This window comes from Actinia tenebrosa, unplaced genomic scaffold (genome assembly GCF_029948245.1).
Source record: "Actinia tenebrosa isolate PJP-AT-01 unplaced genomic scaffold, QUT_ActTen_1.0 PGA_scaffold8__29_contigs__length_14323225, whole genome shotgun sequence".
In the NCBI taxonomy this organism is placed as follows: Eukaryota; Metazoa; Cnidaria; class Anthozoa; order Actiniaria; family Actiniidae; genus Actinia; species Actinia tenebrosa.
The window spans coordinates 10,833,030-10,853,889 of record NW_028292585.1 but is presented as its reverse complement, the minus strand read 5'-3'; the positions used below and the strand labels follow the sequence as shown (position 1 = coordinate 10,853,889).

General features: G+C 36.2%; 4 protein-coding genes across 4 annotated transcripts in view; 2 read left to right on the top strand and 2 right to left on the bottom strand.

Moving 5' to 3' along the window:
• Nucleotides 1–6,699, bottom strand: part of LOC116305603 (echinoderm microtubule-associated protein-like 6) — a 44,787-nt gene extending 38,088 nt beyond the window's left edge. The window contains exons 1-2 of the mRNA XM_031715549.2: nucleotides 6,427–6,699; nucleotides 4,711–4,870 (exon numbers count right to left, since the gene is read on the bottom strand). Of these exons, the coding sequence (XP_031571409.2) occupies nucleotides 4,711–4,870; nucleotides 6,427–6,623 (357 nt within the window). The 5' untranslated portion in view covers nucleotides 6,624–6,699. The remainder of the gene's footprint in view (nucleotides 1–4,710; nucleotides 4,871–6,426) is intronic.
• Nucleotides 16–2,294, bottom strand: LOC148905158 (uncharacterized). Its single transcript, XM_089024060.1, has 2 exons — nucleotides 2,051–2,294; nucleotides 16–643 (listed from the first exon to the last, which is right to left on the bottom strand). The coding sequence occupies exons 1-2, from the start codon at nucleotides 2,292–2,294 to the stop codon at nucleotides 183–185; spliced, it is 705 nt and encodes a 234-aa protein (XP_088880186.1). The 3' UTR covers nucleotides 16–182.
• On the top strand, nucleotides 2,451–3,859 carry LOC148905157 (dual specificity protein kinase shkB-like). The gene has a single exon (XM_089024059.1). It carries the CDS (start codon nucleotides 2,556–2,558, stop codon nucleotides 3,594–3,596), a length of 1,041 nt encoding a protein of 346 aa, XP_088880185.1. The 5' UTR covers nucleotides 2,451–2,555; the 3' UTR covers nucleotides 3,597–3,859.
• Nucleotides 6,700–7,022: 323 nt separating the features above from the next.
• On the top strand, nucleotides 7,023–17,350 carry LOC116305605 (E3 ubiquitin-protein ligase rnf8). Its single transcript, XM_031715551.2, has 4 exons — nucleotides 7,023–7,290; nucleotides 11,510–12,638; nucleotides 15,691–15,975; nucleotides 17,005–17,350. The coding sequence occupies exons 1-4, from the start codon at nucleotides 7,060–7,062 to the stop codon at nucleotides 17,052–17,054; spliced, it is 1,695 nt and encodes a 564-aa protein (XP_031571411.1). The 5' UTR covers nucleotides 7,023–7,059; the 3' UTR covers nucleotides 17,055–17,350.
• Nucleotides 17,351–20,860: the final 3,510 nt, after the last annotated feature.

Below are 20,860 nucleotides of genomic sequence, written 5' to 3'. Positions count from 1 at the left end.
TTTTCATAATTACACAGCCACGAAGTAACCAGTTGCACATTGAAATTTGGCTTTTCATTGTCAGCAATCCAAAATATTAGAGGTACTGACTGATTATCATTGACTGATGGCAGCTAAAACATTTAACTCCTTTAGTTGAACTTTGGAGTCTGCATATTTTGTGAAAATTACAGTTATGAAATTTAAATATGAATTTTACTAACATGCACTCTTATTGTTAGGTTCCCATTTGTGCTGTTGTCAAACATTGGCCACCAGACTAACTCAAACTCTCTTGTAGCTCTTCCTTCACCAGGTCCTATTGTCATTTCTGATACCATTGTTGCTCTTTGAAAAGTTCCTAGTCTGGCTGCTTGTAAGGCTGCAACTCCTGTTAGACTGCTTTGTTCTTCTGAGCATTCATCACTTCCATTGAAGGCTTTCCTCACCACTAGCATCACATCTTTTGCTTCAGACAAAGCCCTAACAACATCATCTTTTTCATATGTCTTATAAGACATTTTAAGGGCAGCTTGTTTCCAAATTGGGGCTTTCATGTGCCTGGTTTCTTTTACTGCATTGAGATGAGCGCTACCAATCTTCTTGAGGAGGTGGCAGAAGTAACTTTCTGGTATGTTGATGAAGTTAAAGTGGCACCATTTACCTTTAAGAACAATAATTTGTTTGGGATCATTAAAATGTTAGTGTGTGTAAACTAAATTTATGGCTAGGGTCTCATTGGTGAAGTAGCTCGAATTCAAGAGAAACTAATGCATAGCTGCATGGACTCTTCTCTAAGGATATGTTAGCGTGCGTTATGCACTTATCAATGTAAGATTTGATCAAAGTTCTTTAAAGAAAATTAAATGTCTCAGGGTAATCAAATAACACGAAAAAAATAGACGGCTAAAGAAGAAATAATTGTTGTCTAAACTGAAGAATTTCTGATCAAATTTCCGACAGAGGTGCAATTGTTTACTATCAAATCCGGCCTGCCCGAGTACTACCCCCACCACCGGTGTGCGACAAACGCAGACTGCAGACCAGAGATATGTCAGTTAGTATTTATAGTCGATTGTATTTTTCAAGTTTATTCATATTTTTATTTTTATATAAAAAGGTCGTCATAGAATAATAAAGGAATCATTGAATAAGCGCTTTCCCGTGCTTCTTGGATTCAAGTATTACAGCGATTCTCAAACTTCTGCGAACTCACTTGTTAACTATGGCCGGCGAAGTCAAACACTTCAACGGCTTGTCAGTGAAGTTGGTATTCAGTCCTTATATGTTTTTGACTGGAGGCAGCGAAAAACCAAATTCCTACATGCAACTGGCAGAAATTTTAGAATTGCAGTAATTAGGTCTGGTTTATGTTGACCACATAATTTTTGATCGAGTTCATTTGGCCTTTAAGGTCATGCTACAGCGTAATATTATTATTATTATTAGGAATTATGGATTCTTAATTTCTAATCATTATAACTAACCGTATTTACGCTGTAACAGGTTATCATCGTTACTATAAGTGTCCGGCATGACCGGCAGCCGGTCACATACTAAATGGATTATAGAAACTAAACTCAGCGCTGAAAAAAACCCTCAAGCGATTGTAAATCCTGCCTTAGAAGGGAAGAAACCATTCTCAGTTTATGCCAGGGACAATAGTAACTCTTTTTCACTTTGAAATTGTTTGGTATTCCTTTCAATGTACGTTCTTTTTAATATCTGTCATCGGGTTGTAACGCCAAAAGATTTCCGCGTTCAAACAAAATGAAGGTCACATACCACAAAAATTTGTTTAGAAGTATTCAATGCTTCCTTTATTATTCTATGACGACCTTTTTATATATAAATAAATTTGGAAAATACAATCGATTATAAATACTAACTGACATATCTCTGGTCTGCAGTCAGCGTTTGTCGCCCACCGCCCCCAGCACCACTTACATTGATAGGTGCATTTTGTGTGTATTTTGAAGCATGCCCTAACGATATCGCAAGTGGTAGGTCCAGTTCCGTGAGTCCTCGAAGACTAGTTATTTAAAAAATCAGCGAAAAGTTTAGTACTGACCTGGGACACGTGGATCGTGGGCAGAGTTTAAACACTCTACGACTCCCTTTAACCAGACGATGTAGCCATCTGACCTCTTGAGGTACTTGACAACCGGAAGATTTGCCTTCTTCTGGCCTAGAAAGAAGTCCACAGTAGGTGGAACTTTTTTTTGATGATTGCCGATATAGTGCCTTGATAAGGCTAGACGACTCTTGAATTGCTTGTCGCAATATGAACATGAGTTAAGATAAGTCTTGGACATTGTAGAACTGATGCGTTGAACAGCGGAATTGTTGATGATTCAGTCGCTTATTCAAAGGAAGGACCATTACAAAAGTGATGAATGACCAACATTTCCGCTGTTCGTTTCCGGATTCATAGTAGTAAGAGTTTAGAAAACTTAACGATAAAATATCCTGATCAACGTGTTGTTTCTCCTTAAAGCTTAGACTCAATCGAGCTTTCTTAACGCGAAATTTCGGCAGCCAGCTTGTCAATTTTATATAGTTCCGTGGACATTGAAATGGATCAAGAACGAGGAAAAAGTCATAAGGAACGAAGAAAAGCAGCAAAACGTAGATGGCGAGAAAAAAAGAAGGAACAAGCGAAACGTGCGAGGGTTGAAGATAGGAGATTAAGGATTGAAGAAATAGTAAGACAGCATGCGAAAACCTTGGAAGTACAGGAAGGGTCCAACAGAAATCAATCAAAAGACGCGTGTACGCAAGCTGGTTATGGAAAGCTTGCAAAAGATGGAAAGAAATCGAGAAACACTCTCCCAAGTTCGTCTGGTGGTTTACAAGCCCGGGCAAATCTACGAGAAATCCGTCGTTCTGAGGTGGTACGGGTGAAGTTTTTAGGCAGTGGATCATTTGGGTCATGCTACCTTGGGCAGTATCGGAGTCTCGATGTCGTCATCAAAGAGCTGCATAAGCAGGGTTCAGAAGAAACCACAAAGGAGGAGCTATTGCATGAAGCGAAGGTAATCGAAAGCCTAGGTGATCATCCAGGACTTCCTCTTCTTTTTGGCATCTGCAGCCTTCAATTGCCATATAGCCTGATTTTGCAGTATCACGGGGACAAGTCAAGCATGACAATAGCTAAAGCTGCATACTCTAAGAAAATTAAACAAGAATCACAATGGACTGCAATATTAAGGAGAGTAGCAGAGGCGATCATCGACGTCCATCAGGCCGGATACTTGCATAACGACATAAAGGGAAACAACGTTGTCTTAGAAAAAAAAGACCACCAATATAATCCCGTCGTCATCGATTTTGGCAAAAGTCGCCGTCTCGAAAACGCAAGAAAAGCCAAACTTCTCTCAAGAGAAGAACAAAAAAAATACAAGGAGAAGTATCAGCATATTGCTCCGGAGATAGTCGAAGGCCGCCAAGGTGAAAGCTTGGCAAGCGATATGTTTAGTTTTGGGAAGATGGCAGAAACTATCTATAAAAGCCTGAATTTTGAAGCATTACCTTCAGTTATTTCTCTATCTCTAGACTCCATCCCATCGAAAAGACCAAGTTTTCAAGAGGTTGCGAATGAACTGTCTAAACAGTAGAATTATATAGTTATATAATCATATAGTTATATAGTTTATAATTATGTATAGAATTATATTCAGTGTTAAGATAGTTATTTCGGCTATCATTTTTTGTGCATTCATTCGCCCAGACTGTAAATAGGTCTTGCTTACAAAACTCTTAGTCGCATTTATTGTTAGAATTTGAATCAAACAAATATCGTTTAGAAGTTTCGTTCTTAAGCACTTTTCAGGAATTTTTTTTTATCATATGAGGGCGGAGTAAAAAATAAACGTTAACAAACTTTGTAATTAACTTCTTGAATTTCCCCTCTCAAGCACTAATGTAATTTATAATTTGATACATTAAACACTTTATTTGTTTGTTGACGGATGAGTAAAGATTATAACACTTTGGTTAATCAAACCATTCTTCTGAAATTTTGGAGTCCTGCTGATGTTCTACTGTTAAACAGTAGAACATCAGCAGGACCTCTCTATTTCAGAATTGAGTAAAGCTCGTCGTGAGTGCACCCACTCATACACCGTTAAATTTTTTATATGGTTCAACCTTCCTGCATTTCATTTCCAAAACATTTGAGGAAAAATAAGGGGTTTGAGTTTTTAAAAAAATGTCTCATGTGGAAATCATAAAATGATGACGTCAACCCAGGCTCCTTAACAAAATTAAAATCATCAAATAGGGAATTCATATCTCTTTGAGAATCAGCTTAAAATCACTGAAACCTTGGTGGTCATAGCATATGCTACAGTATAACCAACATAAGATTCAGGCATTTTGAACTTATTTCTTACGGAGATATTCACGTTTTTATAATTTTTTGCAAGAGAAACATATTTCCATTAAGTCATGAATTCAAAATACCCATCAACATGCCAACACTGGACATTAATTACGTAATTAAGGTGTCTGTTGCAATCAAAAGCCCTACGTACACAGCTTAAATACAGATGGAGAAAAACTAATAGGGTAGCAAGCTGCTATACGTGAGAAGGATTGACAAATTAATTATATGCCTAGGTTAAGTGACAAATAAAAATTATGGGGCTTGCACCTACTTCTGACTCAGACATTATCATCTGACCATACGTACAGTACATTATATCAAGGAATTATGATTAACAAACTTACATTTCCAGCATTATTAAAAGCCAAACACGTAACTCCCCTCTGATGTGCATCTTTTAAGATTGAGACAGTTTCTGTGGTCCTAGAATCCCATACACATATGTATGGCTCTTTACCAACTTGACCAGTTGCTACAAAAATCTTCTCTGGGTGGAGTGCAAGACTTGCAAGAAAAAAAGGAAAAAAGCCATGTAATATGTTATTACAAAGTACAAAAATTAAGAATTAGACATTGCATGAAATTCAGTTGGGATAATACATGATTGTACTGCACGCAAATATAGAAATAATTAAAGTTTGAAGGTTTATTGTAGAATATATGCTAAATATTCCACTCATCTGAAATATTATATATATATATATATATACACTTGATTGCAGAAACATTGTAGTATACATTTATAGAAATATCTAATTTATTCAGTATATTCAGTATATTTCATGATATGCAAAACGGAAAAATCGCTTTATTTATTGTTTGTTTCATGAATGACTGTCAAAATATTTTTTCCTGTCTTTTAGATCATACAGATTATAAATCACTTGGTTTTAAGAGTTGAAAATGGTTATTTTGCATTATGCATCTCATTAGATATTTGTATAAATGTATAAATGTATACTACAACGTTTCTGCAATTGAGTGTATATATATATTTAACAACAACAACAACAATATATATATATACAGCCATTTGCAAAAATTATGGCCGCTTCCAATATGTATACAAGTATATCAAAAGCATATCAAATGTTATGGGATAGCCTCCATTATATATTTTTTGAGTTGTCTATCATTAGGGCTTTCTGAAAAAAATATCAAGAAAGATATCCCGCCCTGTCTGATATACTTTCGATATACTTGTATTTATATTTGAAACGGCCATAATTTTTGCAAATGGCTGTATACAGCGATATACTTAAATACTGTTTTACAGCACTTTTCAATTACATGCGCAGAAACATGAAAAAATTTTAGAGACATAATAGAGTTTTGGTGGATGCCAATCAAAGTGTTTCCCAGCATTGTCAGAAAACACAAAGCTTTTAAGGGTACGTGCCTATGGAATGTCATGGAAATGCATTGATTGACGTCCACCAAAACCTTATTCGTCATGATGGCAAATTGTACGATTTCACACGTGTGATTTAGAAGCGCTGTAAATATGACAAAAATCGGAAAGCATCCCATTGACCTCACTCAATGGCTGAATGGTTAAGTTTAGGGTCAGGGTTGGGATAGGCATCGTAATGCATTTGAAGCCAAGGGTGCCAAGTTCTTGCCTGCCATTGAATTCTTTTTTTTTTCTAAGTGAGGAGAACAAAAATCCCACACTATTTAAATATCCGTACGAATAGAAATATTGCAAGTTGGCGTACGTTTACCATGGAATAGCCTCTGCCGTATTGAAAATTATATAGAAAACTGATTGATATTATTAAAGAGTTTCATCGAAAGCTCATGAAAATAAAACAAAATCCTTAAGACGATTGATTACAATTTTCAGCATTACCCTATATACATGTACATAAATTAAAAACAAACCCAAACAGTGGGGAACATATAAAAGATCATTTTAATAAGTCGAGAAACACACCCAGTCTACATACATCGCCACTCATATCACCTTTACACTTTGAGTTTTCAGAAAAGCTACGACAAGATAAAACGAAGATAAGCAAATTTAAAACATTAGAAAGACTGATCACAAATTTGCAAACCTTATGATATCGTCGTTATGGCCAAGGAAAAACCTTTGAGTATTCTCTCTCGTGTTGTACACTACTCCAACCCCCGCAACAAAATACACAATCTCGCTGTTGGATGTGTAGTACAGATTGTTCCTACATTGATGTCCACGGTAGCCGTAGACCCATTCTAACCGTAGCTGGGATCTAGGCGCTGTTCTGTCTGTCATTGTGGTTTAGAAAGAAGTCCAAACCTTCATTACAAACAACCCGCCAAAAAGGAATCGGGTTTCCACCTCGAGCATGTTCCTGTCAAAATACACAAAAGATACGAGAGAGCCTGGTAACCAATTGAGAGTTTCGTTAAATTACTCATATTAAAAAGTTTTCATAATTCTTATTCGAAAAGTAATCATATTATTATTTGAAACGTGCTTAACCTTTTTAAGGGAAAACAAGAAAATAAATACATACATAGTGATGTGTCTTTAAACGTATGTTATTTATTATTACTTGTGCTGGGTTTCCTGTGTTTAATTGTGATTGGATCTAGCATATGGCGGTAATATAAGCACTAAGTAAGTTTTGATTGGTCAATGAGCTCATTATCGATTGAGTGCATATGATACGCATGCGTGTAAGGATGATAACAAACAGTACAAGAAGATGGCGACAGGTTACTGTCTTAGGAAAACCGTTCCAGTTGGAGGGAAAGGGGATCCTGTTTGCCCCAATACTATTCTTCTAGTTCCCGACAAACTTATTACATTTGGTAGAGTTGTAGTTTCTGGTGAAGCAAACGTTCGCTTGCAATCTAAGATCGCGCCGTTGATGATATCTCGCAAACACGCAACTATCTCTTGCTCTTCAGGCAAGTGGAGTGTAGTTGATCATGAGGTAAGGCAGCGAGTCCATAGATGTGTCGAAAAACTATCACTTTCCTCATTTTAATTGATTTTTAACATTTCTAGACCTATTGATAGCAGTAAAAGTCCAGTAACAGTATCACAGTTTAGGACTAATATACTTTTTTTAACGAACTGGAACTCGGAGCGTGGCGCTTGCTTCAAATTTGAACAAATACACAGTTTTTTTGTCGAATAACATTGTATCTCGATTTTTTTCATTTCTAAATCATCAAATATAATTACAAAACTTTTTATAATTTGTAAGCTTTTTTTTTTAACGTTTAAGGAACTACAGATTGTTTTAGTTGGTCTATGGAGCGGGCTATGGGGTTAGCATATTTTAATCCCTTTAAAACTACCAAACTGGTTTTACCTTGTTTTTGTGCTGATAAATATTCATAACGAATTGTTTACATCTAGTCAGCTGACCAGCTTTTAGATCTATATTCAGCGCATAAAACGCAATTGGAAGCTAGTTTGGTTTGTGTACCTGCAATGGTTCATAAATGCAAGTGAAATTTCGTGGCCTTGCTTACATGTTATAAGCTAAATCCTGATGTGGAAGTTAGAAATCTAGTGTGATGTATACCAGGTATGGGAGAAATCGCAGTTTTAAATGTAGTACAAAGTAAAGAAAAAAATATGCTAATTTTCTTTTCAAATTCATCTCTGACTATGTACATCAATATAAAATGAGTGTTATCTGCTGCAATAATATTTAACATGGCACTTATATTTTTTCAAGACATTGTCTTATGAAATGTTTACTAGTAAGTAGTGCTAGAAACAAAATTATGTTTTCCCTCTAAATAAAAACTGTTTCTTTAGAGCTTAAGAATCCAATGGTTTTTTTTCTCACATTAAATGTGGTAGAAATAAGCTTAACTTTGCATATTCATTAGTTATTTTGCCAACAAAATTATTGTTGTTCCTTGCTATAAATGGAAAAAAATATTTTAAATAACCTTGTCTTTTTTTTTTTCTTTTAGAAAATTATACTTTTGTTGTCTTTTACATAAAAAATCCTTTTAACAATAATTTATTTTTATTCATAAAGTTCTGAATGTCTCACTTAGCCCTTTCAAGTTGCTTTGCACTGACAATAAAAAAATCTCATGAAGCTCATATACTAATAAGGCTTTAACTTTCGAAAAGAATGTAAAGCTAGCAGATTAGAAAAATCCATAATATTAATGCATTTATTACCACTAATTTTATGTTGTTAGCAGTGAACAGTTTGGTATCATGTATACATACATGTTCATTATATACTTTGCATTATATAATATTCATATTATGTAAACCTGTTACTTTTCTTTGGACAACTATATTGTATGCTTGTGTACGCAAAAGGACCTGCCGTGGATATGGGATGTATCAAATTACATTTACATGTATACTATCATAATTGGACTTGTTCCTTCGACCATTAATTATGTTGATGACAGAGCTTTTGGGCCCATGGCTCATTCATATGATTTGGTCTATACCTGAAAGCCTGAATTTGCAATCCTGAATAAATACACAGAAGTCACCAAAAATTAACATTATACAATGAAAGCTTATGTCCTCTATGCCCTACATGGTCTGTTTTCACACTAGGTATTGAAACTAGACTAATAGGCAAAAGTCCGCCCCATCAGTGCAGCTCTGATATGTTAAAGTTTAAGCTTGCAGTATACTTAAATTTGAGCAAGTTATCGGCTTTTGAATTTTGCCTTATCTCTCATACTGGTAACTTAAATATGAGCTAATGTGACAATGTATTGACAAAACATTAATGCTCTCGACACCATTTAACATTTTATTATTTTGAAATTAATTGTTTGGTATCCATATTGTTAAACTTTACTAAGTCTACTCTCCATGAAAAAAGGCCTATTTAATTAAATAAACAAAAATAGAGAGACAGAGCAACCTGCCAACCTTTATTTCCTTTTAAAAGTTTGAGAGATGAGGTGAAATTCAAAAGACCATAATTAAATACCTTCCTATTGCAAAATACCTGCAAATCGAAAAAATATATTTAATTTTGTTACTCTCCAAAAGCCAAATGCAGCCATTTTGAATCCAGCTGAGCACTGAATTTTGTTTAAGCCAATCACAGTGCATTTCCAAACTTTGTCTGCAGGTTTTTCTGCTATAATTTTATTCTGTGCTGACATTATTATTTTGTATAGATATGATATAATTTTTGGAATAAATTTGAACAACTGGGTTTTCAAAGTGTTCAGAATTGCCTAAGCCATAATGCGATTGAAATTTGAGCTCTTAAAAACCCCAGTTTTCAAATTTATTTTAAATTGCATGAGAAAACCATATAATTTCCTTTTAATAAAATACACGAAAAATTTAAAAGAGTATTTTAATGAAAAGAGAGCAAACTGAGATAAAACTGAGTGTGTGCTCAATGAAGTTATCATAGTATCGTAGCATGAGCTTTTCAACCAAAATTGTATTTAAAGCCAAAGAAATCTTTATCTTTTTTTAGCATTTTCTCCATCATAATATGAAAAATATGAACATTAAAAAATACAAAGTTTTTAATACGCTTAGTGATGTTAACAACTGCAGTAGAATTGATAAAAGCTTGATTTTGAAACCAATTTATCACACACCTCTGAAAATACATAGTAGACATTTTGTCAATAAATTTAAAACAGTTTTTGCCTAAAGGGAAGAAAGAGTGGAATATTGCCCAATACGAAAAAAAATTCTGGCTTTCCTTTATTGACTGGCTGTATTTCCAACATCTAGGGAAGTGTTTTAGGATTATCTTGCTATAATCATCAAAGTTGCAGCTTACCATCGTGTTAAGTGATTCACAGCTTTTATTTACTAGGATAATGCTATAAATAATACATTAATAGTATTATTGTAATAATACCATGATCACCTCCCTCCCTCCCTCATGAATGACATGAAGGAAATTTAGAAACTAAATATCCCTCATGTTATTCATGAGAGGTTGTCCCTCATGTAACGTAATCATCGGGACACAGAGTCTAAAATGACCCAGTTCGAAATCAGATGCATTTTTAATGAGGATGTATACCACCCTGTCACAGGCTTTATTCAATGTGGGATAGAGAAATTGGTCTTAGAGTCGGATTCTACACGCTAGGAAAAACTTTGCGCATGCGTTATAATGGACTAAAATTACCAACTTGTTACAATCTAATGTTTTACACAAATGCTAATTTTCTAAGTGCAAGGGCAGCCTTCACGCATGCGCAAAGCCATTTTGAAACAAAAAGCAAGAAGTTAACGTTTATTCAACCACTTTATTGATTTTTCACACGTCTTATTTAGAACTACTGATTGTAATAATAAATGTTTAATTTTTCCAATTGAACGTGTCTTTTAGTGTTCTCTGGAACTGTAGTTTCTCTAACACTCTCGACTTCAGCGTCTTTTAAAAAGCTAAAACGACCTTCCGCCATTCTGGTCAAGTTGTAGTAAAGCAAAAATTTATTCCTTAATTTATGTGTTTTCTGTGTTGACAAAAAGACATTCCAATGAGAGTTCTTAAACAAATTATTATGTCATTGAAGTAGTTTTAAGAAAACATTTAAAATTTTAATTAGCATTTTGCTAACCAAACACTCTCTTACTTGTGCTTCCAAGATTAATCATTCAGTCAAAGTTCTTTAAACAATGAATTTTGATTTAGTTGGCTAGAATTAAGTAGGCCTTAGTATGCTACCAATTTGCCAAATATTTTGCCAATGTTTACACGGATAAAACAAAAACATGAGGTACAAAGTTTTATATCTCCCTTGAGACGATAAATCAGATAGATGGATTAGACAGTTTGATAGCAACTTATTAGTATTCAAGTTCACTAAGTTTTTGACAATTCGTTTTCTTTAATTTCCTCGGAAATCATGGTATTACAAACTAATACCATGGTAATTTCAGGATATTAGTGATAAAATGTCCCCTCTGCCTCGGGAGGTTTAGTAAAAGTCCCTTGGCCTACGGCCTCGGGCCTTCCACTATACCTCCCTCAGCTTCGGGGACATTTAATCACTAATATCCCTCATTGCCATGGTATTACTTATAATAAATAAATTTGTAGATATCTTAGGCTTTTCTTTAATTGATTCCAATGCATATTAAAATGGTACTAAGATAATATTGAAAGCTTTCTTTAAGAACAACTCAGCTGCATAAACAGATCTTACAAGTCTTGTCTTTTGTTTCAGAGTCTGAATGGAGTGTTTGTGAATAACAACAAGGTGCAAGGCAATACCCCATATGAGCTTCAAATAGGTGATAAAATAGTGTTTGGTGTGGCAATTGATTCAAATCCACCTGAATTTGAATATACATTTGATGCAATGCCCAAGGTCAAGAAAAGAGTAGCAGATGTTCAGCCATCCTGTAGCAAGGATTCTAAGCAAAGGAAGGTGCTGTCAGAAAGTGGTACTAATGTTCAACAGCCTGGAAGTAGCAGAAATTCTGATTGTGATTTATCACACACTGAGGATAAGATAAAAGCTGCAGAGGAACGGATAGAAAAATTGAAAGTTTCTTTGCATGAAAAAGAAAAACAGTTAGAAATGGCTGAGAAGGCTATGGAAAGCAAATTGTTGGAACAGAAAGCTGATCTTGAGAAAGAAAAGTTACAGCTCGAAAAGAGTCTTAAGGAATTGTTAACAAGCACCCTCAGAGAAAAAGAGGAATGTTTGGGTCAACAGTTAGCAACTCAGAAGGCTATTTTGATAAAAGAGAAAGAAAAAGTAGAAGAAAGTTTGCAAAGAGAGCTCAACAGAAAGCTGGAACAAAAGGATAAAGAACTTGAAGAAAGACTTGTAAAGGAGAAAGCAGCTTTAGAACAAGTTATATCCGAGAAAGAACTGCAACAGGTGAATCTTCAGATAGAACTCGAAGAATACAAGGATGTTGTTGAAAGACTGAAATATGTGGAAGCTAATGAAAGAAAATTGGCAACAAATTTAGAAGAGTTGAAAAATATTGTACAACAGAAAGAAGAGGAATTAAAGCATCAGCAAGAAGTAACTAGAAGAGCTCAAGAGACTGCTCGCAAGACCGTTGTGGAAGAAATGGAAGATGAATTCTCTTGTATAATTTGTCATGAACTGTTCATTCGTGCAACTACTCTGGCATGCTCTCATTCTTTTTGTGAGCACTGTCTATATTCGTGGTTACAGAAGAGAAACTCCTGCCCAGTTTGTCGCTGTCCAGTTCAGGCACAACCAGTGCACTCAATTGTTCTGGACAATGCTATTGCTAAAATGGTAGAGGCATTAGACGATGATACCCAGAGCAGGAGGAAGGCTTTATTACAAGAAAGGGCAGAAAAAGGCAAAGGTAATTATTTGCCTTGCTTCGTAGTGGTTGTTGACTAAACCACTATTATATAACCTTATACAAGTTGTCCACCGATTTGCAACCCCAACGATGAAGTTTTTTAGTCATTGAAATTGTGATATGGTCGCCTAGCTGTGAATTATATGGCTCCATCCTCGGATTAAATAATTATTTTAAGAATTGCCAAAACTACATTTCTCGAGAAATTAAAGTTTCTGTACTACTTGTCTGACGATTGTTTGCATCCGAAACCTAAAAAAAGGATGCTTCATAGTACTAAAGCAAGTGAAGAAATGTTTTTGGAGTCCAAATTTTCCTACACGAGGTAGGGTGAAGGCTAGATAACCATTCGTCTGCTCTTAAATGCAATTTATATCGCCGAATTAAGCCATGTGTTACCGTGGCCGAAACTGCTACAAATTAAGTACTGACTAAGTATGTTCTATCTAATATTGACAAGGGAGATTACTGTCACGTGGTGAATTTGCCCAGAAAAGATGGATTATTATCCTTATTCGATCATGCTGCAGAAAAGGATGAATTCATATTTTGTAAGAAACATGCAGAGTAGTTCAGTAACGATTTTTTAAATGACAGATATCATTTTTTAATGTTGGACATCGATATTACCAAACGCTCATACCGCATATAAGTTTGTTTGGAGTAAAGTATGCGTGCGACCTTTTAGTATAACATAGGAAATATAGATCTATTGAATAGTAGCTATTTTGAGACTAGGTTAGTCTCTCCTTAGTTGGTACTATACTTTAGTGGTTAAATCGTATTTGCAAAAGACTACTCACTTTTAACTAGTATGATAACAGGCCAGAGGTGTTGTCATAAATATTGCTGTGCAATATGTATCGTTTTCATATAAACCTACGAGCAATTTTTATTTGCAAGCATTCTATTCTGCATGTTCCTTTCGTGAAAAATTAAAGAGATCAGCGTGAATAGAAGAATGAAAAGAATTTACTAGTGAAGGTGCAATACTGCTGCGATCAAAATCAAACGAGCACCAGAATAAAGAGAAGAAAGTATTTCAGTGCTCATTAAGTAAAACACTCATTTCACATTTGTTGGTTCGAATAAAAGAAATAACTTTGTCGTTAATAAACCTTTATTATTAATAATTTGCTATGCACGTAATTCCTGCGACAAGCTAAGTCTAATCCTAGCTCGATATATTTCTTTCAGGGGTACTATATAGGTAAGTCAGTGTACTCACACTTAATTCTTAATTCTATCATTAACTGATAGTTTTCTGGAATCATTTCAATCTTACAGTCAGGGTAGATGAGTTTGATAGGCCCCCTGAACGACTTGTCGAGGGATTTCTTGTTACAAAACAGTTGAAAAATCCTTGGTACAAAATCGCGTTGATGAATTGTCTATCAGACTTTATCTGCTTCTGTTTTTCTTTTTTTTTCTTCTTTCACTTCGCATCCTTTTCTCATGTTTTCACAATCGGAGCTACAAGGATAGACTATTTTCGATATATCTACCAAAATGAATGGAAATACTGATCCATGGGTTGTGCAAGAAATAAATCGGGCAGTAACATCGTAGATTGGCACAGGGTAAGTTTAAAATAGTACGGGCTACCTCGTTTTAACTTGTTCGCAATCTTTTAGTACTGGCAGTGAAAGACTTTAAATGCTGTGCAGGCTTGACATGAGTTTCATTATTGATAAATTGGTATTTCTCCATTGTTGGGAATGTATCTTCTAAGTGCTGAACTTTGTGTATTAAAAAGGTTGTCGACACCGACATTCATCGTAAATGTGATTCGTGTACTAGTAGTTCACATTGACTTTGCGTAAATTAAGTTTTTAGTTTGCCATTTATCGTTTTATTTACGCCATAACAAACAAAGTAAGAAAACGCTCAAAATCGTTTTGAGAATGGCAAACTTTTCTGAACGTTTGTTCATAGTTTCAGCAATAAATGACAATGTTTGATAAAGAGCAATAAGGGAATAGAATAGAATCATTTACGTATTGAGATTACTCCTGGGTTTTGGCACTAGATTGTATTGTTTACGCCTTACGCTGTCCGTTTATTTATTTAACCACAGTAAACTCATCAGGATTTTACAAAGAAATACTAAGTAAATCAGTCTTAAAACTATTACTAAATCTATACTATAATTTAAAACTGCTAAATCTATTAAATAATGTGCTATAAAAAAATTAAACACCACCTGCTTTCCATGAGTACTGTGCAAATTAAGGCTGTTCCATAACACCGCACCACTGTACCAAAAACTGTTTTTAAGGTAGTTAGTGCGGGATTTAGGAATTGCTAGGTTGTTCTCCGTGTTTCTCAGAGAATAGCTCGTATACGCTGCTACCATCTACAAACATGGATCGCAAATACTCGGGAGCAAGGTCACGTAGTGATTTGTAGATCATAACTAGTTTTTGAAATTTACGCTTGGATTCAAGCTTTATCCAGCCAAACTTTTCAAAGAGGTAATCAGCATTAGTGTCATAGTTTGAAGACGTTAATGCGCTTTGTGGTTCTCTGCTAGCTGAATCTCCCACGTTGGAGATTCTTGCAGGAGACTGATAGCAGGAAAGACTTGTGGACGTTGGGTTTGTTTCTTTTTTATATCTTGTCTGGGTTTTTGTTGTTGTTGTTGTTGTTGTTGTTTGTTTGTTTGTTTTGTTTTGTTTTGTTTTTGTTATTTTTAAATAAAATACATATTCCTCTTCATTGGCTGTTTTTCAGTTAAATTTATTCTTTTACTTCTGGCTTCTGCCTTTATTTGCTTTTTTTTTTCCAATAACAAAAGTAAAACTATACTCGTCTGTATACCATGCACAAATGGTAACCAGGGGGTTCTGGAGAATTTGATTATGAATTCTGGAATGCATAACATCTTGATCAATCGATCAGTCATTGACCGTGGCTGTATTCCCTTAAGAGCTGATCAATTTCTGGTTGCCACACTATCTAGCTGATGTGGTTACATAGGAGGATCCCACTCGTATCAACAGTAATGACAGCTTTAACATAGATACACTAATAATTTAATTCCATTGTGTAGATCTACAAGTGATTATCCCTAATCCAGTGACATACGTGCAGCGCACAGCTGATCATCACCCTTCGCACCATGAACCTACCAGCCGACAGGTCTCTAGGCATGAAGACATACAGTTTGAACCGAGACGTGTTCAAGCCCCAGTACGGCGACATGATTATTATAGGTACAGCAATGCAAATACCTATAATGGCAGTACTACTAGCTACAGTGACAACAGGAATCAATACAACTATCCCCAGAGAGCACAATACAACAGAGTATACAACGTAGTCTGCTTTGCATGTGGTGAGCAAATATTATCTAATTATTTAGTCTATTAGGGTATGCTGCTCTGTGCATTGTTAGACTAGTGAACCTGGCGCTTTATGCTGCATATATAAACGCCCCATTAGCTAGACAGATAATACTCCAATGAGAAAATTCGAGCACATTTTGGACTAGGTAGTTGATGCGGATACTTTTAAAAATGGTGTAGAATCTGTTGCCTCTCTTTGGTAACGGCAAGGGCTTGCTATTGAAAATCAGGCGTTCACATATACAGTCAATTCAAAAAACGTTGTCGTCGACCGGCTCAAGCCTACGCGACTGGACCGAAAGAAATATGGGTAAAAATCACTGAAGCGGTTTAAATATTCGTTCTGAATAAATTGTTCCCGCTAGTAATAAGATAATAATGGCAAGAAACAATACATCAAATGCATGTCTTTGGGTTTGGGAAAGAAAAACAAGGTAGTTATGATTCAGTTCACAATTTCGAAAATATAAAGGCATTAAAAAAACGTCTCCTTCAACACTTCCCTCTCGCCTACGAACGTTCGTGCTGTAAACCAGGCATAACTAGTCAGATAAAATTATGCAGTCAACTCGGCTTCAATGATTACTACCCATAGTTCCTTTCGGTCTAGTCGCGTAGACTTGAGTTGCTCGACGACAACATTTTTTGAATTGACTGTATATACTTACGCAGGGACGGCGGAGCAGTTTTTTGATTTGGGGGGGGGGGGGGGGCTCAATAGTGACATTGTATGGCAAGGTGGGGGGGGGGGGGGGCTGAGTGTAGTGAAAATGTATTAAAATTTCACAAAAAGTAGGGGGGGCTAAAGCCCCTTAGCCCCCCCCCCCCCCCCCGGTTCCGCCGTCCCTGTTACGCATATTTATCCAAGTCTCGATTTCCGATAACGACTTATGCATGCCTTGATTGATTACTAAAGTGGTTCTTTAACGACAGATTTACGCTGTGTTAGAGACCGTCTTTACCTCTAGATTAAGCAGAAGGGAAGAAACTAACATATTTCGTTCTTGTGATTTCGTTAGGTTTAAGAGGACATTTGGCCAGGGACTGTCCATATAGCTATCGCAGATGAACCTCGACTATAATTTTCATTACTAGACGAGTAAAACAGACGGCTGTTAGTGCAATACATGTCGTCAACATGCTGCTAATGAAACTATAAAACTATAAAACAGCTATAAAACTGTTTGTTTGAAGCCAGATTGAAATCACTGGAGTTTTGGCTATGTCTGTGTATCATTAGTATAATGATAAATGAATTAAATCGTAATTTTTGTTATCAAAACGTTTGGGAGTTCAATCCACCTTTGCTTACCAAAGAATGTTAATACTGAATATTTGTGAATAAAGTGTGGCACGCGAATAAAAGTGGCGGAGTTGTGTTTTCTTTCATAATTGAATAAAAGACATCGGGACACTACGTCAAAGCATCTGGGGGGGGGGGGGGGGGCAAAAAAAATCCAATCCCTTGAGAACGGGAACCTTTTGTCAGTTTTGTTTTGTCCCTCGGATTGAGCTGCATTCCAAAGTGCTGTGAGGAGTATATGATCCCTTGCATTGATTTCCTAGAGGAATTGTTCTGGGGGACAAAACAATAGGCCGTCTTTTCTTGTGCAACAAAATCCATTGTTTTATGGCCCTAGACAATTCTTCTCGTGACTCATTGCAAGGGGTCGCTATAAAAGACCTAAATGGCGTTAGAAACCTATTTGAAATTGAATTATTGGAACAATGTATGGCGAATTAATGCTGGTAACCGGTTGGCTAATTTTTGGTTGAGTATCGGAATTTCGTGCGAGATGTCATTGTTCGAGTCCCGGCCAGACCAATACTCAGAGCCTTAAAATGACTGAGGAGAAAGTGCTGTCTTTGTAATTACATTTGCAAATGGTTAGACTTGCAAGTGGATCGGATGACCACTTTAAATGGTGATCCCGTCTGCATTAATACTAATAAATATCTGAATCACTATCCTAGCAATCTTCCTTTATCGCTCAATTATATTACTTCCAAAACCCGGATTTACAGCCTCAGCTGATAAGCCAGCGTATGAGCCATTAATCTATGAACACGTCATTCAAATTCATTTATGGGTATTCTTGCGCAACAATGTACTTTTCGCAAGACGGGCAACCCAGTAGAAAAACCTACGGCATTTTACATGGCAACCCAGTAATAATGAGGATGCATAACTAAATGTTTATCGATCATTTCAATATCGATTTAGTTTGCTCTATGTTGAGTTGCCATTATTAAATTTAAATTGTTCATATTTATAACTTCTTACCCTGCTTGCAGAGGGTTTTTTTGCCTTCCATTCTGGCTCAGCCCCACCGAGGGAAACTAACGGCAAACTTCTAGATCTTCATCAGGTCTTGCACTTATTGTTGTCATTGCTGGGTTAGTATTCGTACGTATAGTTACCATCGTCTCAATTTACACCGCACATCACTTCGTTCAAAATGGCTCCAAGTATGTAAGGTACCTGTTCTTCCTCTGGGCACATCATCTCGTTTACTATTCCTCGTATCTTCTCTGCGTTAGACGTACTTCCCTTGTGCAGGCTCATATATAGAAGATGTAACTGGTGTTTATACATCAAGGGGCACTAGCACCATTCCTGCAACAAAACCGCCAATGTGAACCGCCCTCGCAGTCATCGTCATTGTTTTAAAGAGAGTGCAGGCAGTGTCGGGTGCCATGTCAGCAACGTACATTTGCTGCAAATTTTGCTAATTTGGCTGTAAAGACAAAATTAAACAACTACCAAAGTTCCCCTAACCAAGCGGTCAGCGTTTTTTGTGTGTGGGTGTTCATTCAACTTATCTGCCAAAGACCAAATTATTGCAGATTTAAATATGAAATGTGTCATAAGTGTGCAAAAAGAGGCAAAGTATAAAGTAATGTTTGTCAGGTAAAAGCGATAAAAAGAATGAGGTACATGCTATTGCCGGTACCACTGGCTGTAGTGACGAAGAAATAACAGAGGAAGTTACCACTTCACCCTTTGTCCAGAAATCTTCAACATTGTTAGACAGTGCTGTAGGATCCAATGTCCTGCCAAGTGAAGTTGCAACGACCGACGAACCTCCAAAGCAGTCGCCTGCAGTCGCAAGCGGTAAACCCAGTGTTAGGTCAACCAAAGGCCACCTGAACGTTATGGCTTCGCTCCTTAGAAGCACGAACAGATACATTTTACTTTGTGATAGAGTATTGTTGGGATACTTTAGGGGAGGGGGAGGAAGTATGAGATATCACGTGATCATTGGGTTGCCTGTGGTAGATCAGACGTTGAGTTATGTAACAGGGCCGTAACTAGGGGGGGTGCAGGGGGTGCGTTCGCCCGTCCCCCCCACCCCCCCCCCCCCCACCCCCCACGCGGGCTAAAGGTCCGCTTTTTAAGCAAGTGAGATTTTGGCTGGTATGATATTTTCACGTAAAACTAAGTAAAAAAAATCAATTTTATTTAATAATTTATCTATACCTATGCGTCCTATGGGACTTTTTAAAAATAAAGTATATGGTTGGTCCACTTTTTGTAAATTAGCAACCCCCCAACAAAAATCCTAGCTACGGGCCTGTGTAAGCACTTGGTTAGTACTCGAAGTACTAATAAAGAGTACATAGACAAAAGTTACAGCTGAAGAAGTTCGCAAATGCTATTCAAAAGATATGCGGGATATACGAGATGCGGGTCCACCAGAAGTGGGTACGATGGAGTCACGAATGATATGTGCAAGCGAGTTTCGTTAAGTATCATTTCATTTGATAAATTTGGCAAAAATCGGCGATAATGTTTGGTTGTCAAGTCACTTCCTTCAATCAATTAAATTGGTCGTTACCTTTAGATTCTCTGATTGGCGACAGTGTATTGCCTTATTTCCCTGTTGCGACTGTTGTCCCGATCAGCGCGTAGCAGTGAATATAGTGCTAAATCTAATAGGGGTGGTGTGCAAATTTCAATAATCATTTTCCACTCATTTTTTCTTTTCTTTTTTTAAGACATGCGCTACATTTATACAGGTATATTGGTATTGAATTTCACGATGTGAAATCAATCAGCAACGGGTCACGACAATATGAACTTTTAGCAAATATTGTCTGCAAGTTCTTCCAGTCTCAGACAAAACTATTAAAGATTTTTTTCTTTTCTTATTTTATACAATACAATTACACGTATAAAAATATAAAATTTATGGATAACATGAGCAGCTGGTAATGCATAGGCAGACAAAATGAAGTATTTATCTTTATTACACTTATTACATTCATTTTATCAACTCTGATATATTTTTATTCACTCGTTATACCAGAATAAAACGATATCAAGCTCTTTAGCATGTGATAATCAAAGAGAAAATGAACTAAGAGAAGGAATCACACATCCCATCATAAGCACTCTTTGATACTATTTTTAGATTATGTTTCTATTTTATCCTTTTGTATCTACACATACCATGTATTAAATAGAAAAATATATCATCTACCTAATTGCTACTACAATTTAAATCTAAGTAGTCTAACTTTTACGTTATCATAGGTAGCTTGTACTTTTATATATGTCATATTTCTCACAAATGTAAATATTTAAATATTGTTTTATATTAATAAGTACTGAATAAAATATTGAGTGATTGATTGTTTTTCTGCACGCTCTCTAAACTGTTTGCTTATGATTTCGTGTTTTTCAAAAACAACGTAAGCCAACGGCGAAGAGCACTCTCCAAGGGCGGATCCAGCCAGAACTTTAGGGAAGGGGGGGGGGGGGGCTAATTGAGTTTAGGGAGGGGGGCTAATTGAGTTTCTTCCTTCAACACGACGGAAAACAATATAAAACTGAGCATCGTTTTTTTCTGCTGAAGGGGGGGGGGGGAGGGG